Source organism: Oncorhynchus masou, chromosome 18 (assembly GCF_036934945.1).
Source record: "Oncorhynchus masou masou isolate Uvic2021 chromosome 18, UVic_Omas_1.1, whole genome shotgun sequence".
Classification (NCBI taxonomy): domain Eukaryota; kingdom Metazoa; phylum Chordata; class Actinopteri; order Salmoniformes; family Salmonidae; genus Oncorhynchus; species Oncorhynchus masou.
Window position 1 is genome coordinate 60,209,199 of NC_088229.1, and position 4,140 is coordinate 60,213,338.

Here is a 4,140-nt window from a genome sequence, read left to right on the forward strand (position 1 = left end):
GTATTTTTTTGTGAAGAATCAACAACAAGTGGGACACAATCATGAAGTGGAACGACATTTATTGGATATCTCAAACTTTATTAACAAATCAAAAACTGAAAAATTGGGCGTGCAAAATTATTCAGCCCCTTTACTTTCAGTGCAGCAAACTCTCTTCAGAAGTTCGATGAGGATCTCTGAATGATCCAATGTTGACCTAAATGACTAATGATGATAAACACAATCCACCTGTGTGTAATCAAGTCTCCGTATAAATGCACCTGCAACGTGATAGTCTCAGAGGTCCGTTTAAAGCGCAGAGAGCATCATGAAGAACAAGGAACACACCAGGCAGGTCCGAGATACTGTTGTGAAGAAATTTAAAGCCGGATTTGGATACAAAAAGATTTTCCAAGCTTTAAACATCCCAAGGAGCACTGTGCGAGCGATAATATTGAAATGGAAGGAGTATCAGACCACTGCAAATCTACCAAGACCTGGCCGTCCCTCTAAACTTTCAGCTCATACAAGGAGAAGACTGATCAGAGATGCAGCCAAGAGGCCCATGATCACTCTGGATGAACTGCAGAGATCTACAGCTGAGGTGGGAGACTCTGTCCATAGGACAACAATCAGTCGTATATTGCACAAATCTGGCCTTTATGGAAGAGTGGCAAGAAGAAAGCCATTTCATAAAGATATCCATAAAAAGTGTTGTTTAAAGTTTGCCACAAGCCACCTGGGAGACACACCAAACATGTGGAAGAAGGTGCTCTGGTCAGATGAAACCAAAATTGAACTTTTTGGCAACAATGCAAAATGTTATATTTGGCGTAAAAGCAACACAGCTCATCACCCTGACCACACCATCCCCACTGTCAAACATGGTGGTGGCAGCATCGTGGTTTGGGCCTGCTTTTCTTCAGCAGGGACAGGGAAGATGGTTAAAATTGATGGGAAGATGGATGGAGCCAAATACAGGACCATTCTGGAAGAAAACCTGATGGAGTCTGCAAAAGACCTGAGACTGGGACGGAGATTTGTCTTCCAACAAGACAATGATCCAAAACATAAAACAAAATCTACAATGGAATGGTTCAAAAATAAACATATCCAGGTGTTAGAATGGCCAAGTCAAAGTCCAGACCTGAATCCAATCGAGATTCTGTGGAAAGAACTGAAAACTGCTGTTCACAAATGCTCTTCATCCAACCTCACTGAGCTCGAGCTGTTTTGCAAGGAGGAATGGGAAAAAATTTCAGTCTCTCGATGTGCAAATCTGATAGAGACATACCCCAAGCGACTTACAGCTGTAATCGCAGCAAAAGGTGGCGCTACAAAGTATTAACTTAAGGGGGCTGAATAATTTTGCACGCCCAATTTTTCAGTTTTTGATTTGTTAAAAAAGTTTGAAATATCCAATAAATGTCGTTCCACTTCATGATTGTGTCCCACTTGTTGTTGATTCTTCACAAAAAAATACAGTTTTATATCTTTATGTTTGAAGCCTGAAATGTGGCAAAAGGTCGCAAAGTTCAAGGGGGCCGAATACTTTCGCAAGGCACTGTATGTACGTGTGTTCGCACTGTATGTGTGTGTATATGCACGTGTGGCCGTGCCTGTCTGTCAGCTCAGGTTATCCTGACGCTGTGTGGCCACACCTTGCGGATGCACTGACCTTCGGGGCGGGCTCCCTCTCATCAGTAGCATTAGGCCCCAGTGCATGATGGGTGCTGACCCCTGGCAGAGCGTGGCCGTATCGGGTCGCAACCAGGGCCCAGGCTCACTTCCTGCCAGGAGCACCAACACCCTGTAACGCCCTGGCACCAGTCACTCTGCTGTCGAGCCATGCGGGCCGGGGCAAAGACAACACATTGGCTAATTTGTGCCTGGTCTCATCAGACAGAGGCCCTCCCATTATTAAACCACCCTGTACACCGCCCTGTCTCTCCGAGTCACAGGCCACAGAGGAGATGGATGACAGAGGGATCAGAGAAACTAGTTGAGGGAGCAAAACTTTTCCCACTTTTTTGAATACTCTGAATACTGAGATACTACTCAAATCTATTTTTGTTTACACTAAACAGTCTATGAAGGATTGGAAGATTCATTGTCCAGTCTATTAATTGTTTGTGCATAGAGGCATATAGATCCCCACTGAGTGCACTTGTGTCTATCAGCGCCAATAGCAGTAGCGGGATCACCTGGTGACTGGCAACAGGGGACGAGGGGAGGCAATGGGCGATGGGAGGCGAGGGCGCCCAATAGGAGAACGTATACATATATATAAACAACAATGAAGAGACGCTGCTTTTGGAGCCTTGAAAATATGAAGTGACAAAGGCTGCCCTTTGTGGGGGAATTGACGTGGCGCAAGGCTGACACCGTGTACCCTCTAGGGGTTAACCTTCCAGTCAGGATCAAATGATAAAACTAGGTCAGGGGGAAGAGAGAGAGAAAGGGAGGGAGGGATGGTGGGATGGAGCGAGGGAACAGGGTATACGACAAGGGGGGAAGTGGAACTGTGACAAACCAACAGCGTCCATGCAGAGTGAGATGGAAGAAGGGAAAGAAGGAGGGAAAGACAGGTCGAGGAAAGTAGCTTGAGACAAGACATGAATACAGACTGGCAGATTGACTGAACCCAAAATGCTTTATGCCTCTTCTCATAACATTTCCACACAGATCCTCATCCTAAATCAAGAGGAAGCAGTACAAAACGATGTAACCTGGCTGTTGCCCTTACATGGAGTTCCCCGTCCTCTCTGTTGCCACAGCCGGTATCCCCCACAGAGGATGCCACAGCCGGTATACCCCACAGAGGTTGCCACAGCCATTATCCCCCACAGAGGTTGCCACAGCCGGTATCCCCCACAGAGGTTACCCCAGCCGGTATCCCCCACAGAGGTTGCCACAGCCAGTATCCCCCACAGAGGTTGCCACAGCCGATATCCCCCACAGAGGTTACCCCAGCCGGTATCCCCCACAGAGGTTGCCACAGCCATTATCCCCCACAGAGGTTGCCACAGCCGGTATCCCCCACAGAGGTTACCCCAGCCGGTATCCCCCACAGAGGTTGCCACAGCCATTATCCCCCACAGAGGTTGCCACAGCCGGTATCCCCCACAGAGGTTGCCACAGCCGGTATCCCCCACAGAGCTTACCACAGTCAGTTACCCCCACAGAGGATGCCACAGCCGGCATCCCCCACAGAGGTTGCCACAGCCGGATTCCCCCACAGAGGAGGCCACAGCCGGTATCCCCCACGGAGGTTGCCACAAACGGTATCCCCCACAGAGGTTGCCACAGCCGGTATCCCCCACAGAGGTTGCCACAGCCGGTATCCCCCACAGAGGTTGCCACAGCCGGTGTCCCCCACAGAGGTTGCCACAGCCGGTGTCCCCCACAGAGGATGCCACAGCCGGTATCCCCCACAGAGGTTATCCCAGCCGGTATCCCCCACAGAGGTTATCCCAGCCATTATCCCCCACAGAGGTTGCCACAGCCGGTATCCCCCACAGAGCTTACCACAGTCAGTTACCCCCACAGAGGATGCCACAGCCGGCATCCCCCACAGAGGTTGCCACAGCCGGATTCCCCCACAGAGGAGGCCACAGCCGGTGTCCCCCACAGAGGTTACCCCAGCCGGTGTCTCCCACAGAGGATGCCACAGCCGGTATCCCCCACAGAGGATGCCACAGCCGGTATCCCCCACAGAGGTTGCCACAGCCAGTGTCCCCCACAGAGGATGCCACAGCCAGTGTCCCCCACAGAGGTTGCCACAAACGGTATCCCCCACAGAGGGCAACTACACAATAAGGGCTCTGATACCTCACAGATCCACTGTGCATCTGCCATCAGATCCAGTGCGTTGGTCAACATTCAGAGGGGATGAGGGGACGTGAGGTCTCCAGCACCAGTCTGCCCCTTCTTTCCCCCTCGTCTCTGTTTGTCGCAGTAGCTGACCCTTCCCTTCCTTTCAATGAATTCAAATTAGCATCTGTCCCCATAGCTTTAACTTGTTACGTCTGATAGAATCAACTTTTGTATCAGCAGGCCCTGGGGTTGCCGGCCCTAACAAGGCCCAACATCCTAATTAGATGGTGTGGAGGGAGAGGGGGGAGGGGGGCAGCGAGGGCCCTGCTGGACCAAGCGGGCCCC

General features: G+C 50.7%; 1 protein-coding gene across 1 annotated transcript; it reads left to right on the forward strand.

The window, feature by feature from the left end:
- The first annotated feature begins 2,725 nt into the window (after positions 1 to 2,725).
- On the forward strand, positions 2,726 to 3,874 carry LOC135559402 (proline-rich protein 2-like). The gene has a single exon (XM_064993559.1). It carries the CDS (start codon positions 2,726 to 2,728, stop codon positions 3,872 to 3,874), a length of 1,149 nt encoding a protein of 382 aa, XP_064849631.1.
- The last annotated feature ends 266 nt before the right edge of the window (positions 3,875 to 4,140 follow it).

Excerpts from the sequence above, each read along its gene's own strand:
- LOC135559402 (XM_064993559.1), top strand. The coding sequence starts at position 2,726 with ATGGAGTTCCCCGTCCTCTCTGTTGCCACAGCCGGTATCCCCCACAGA.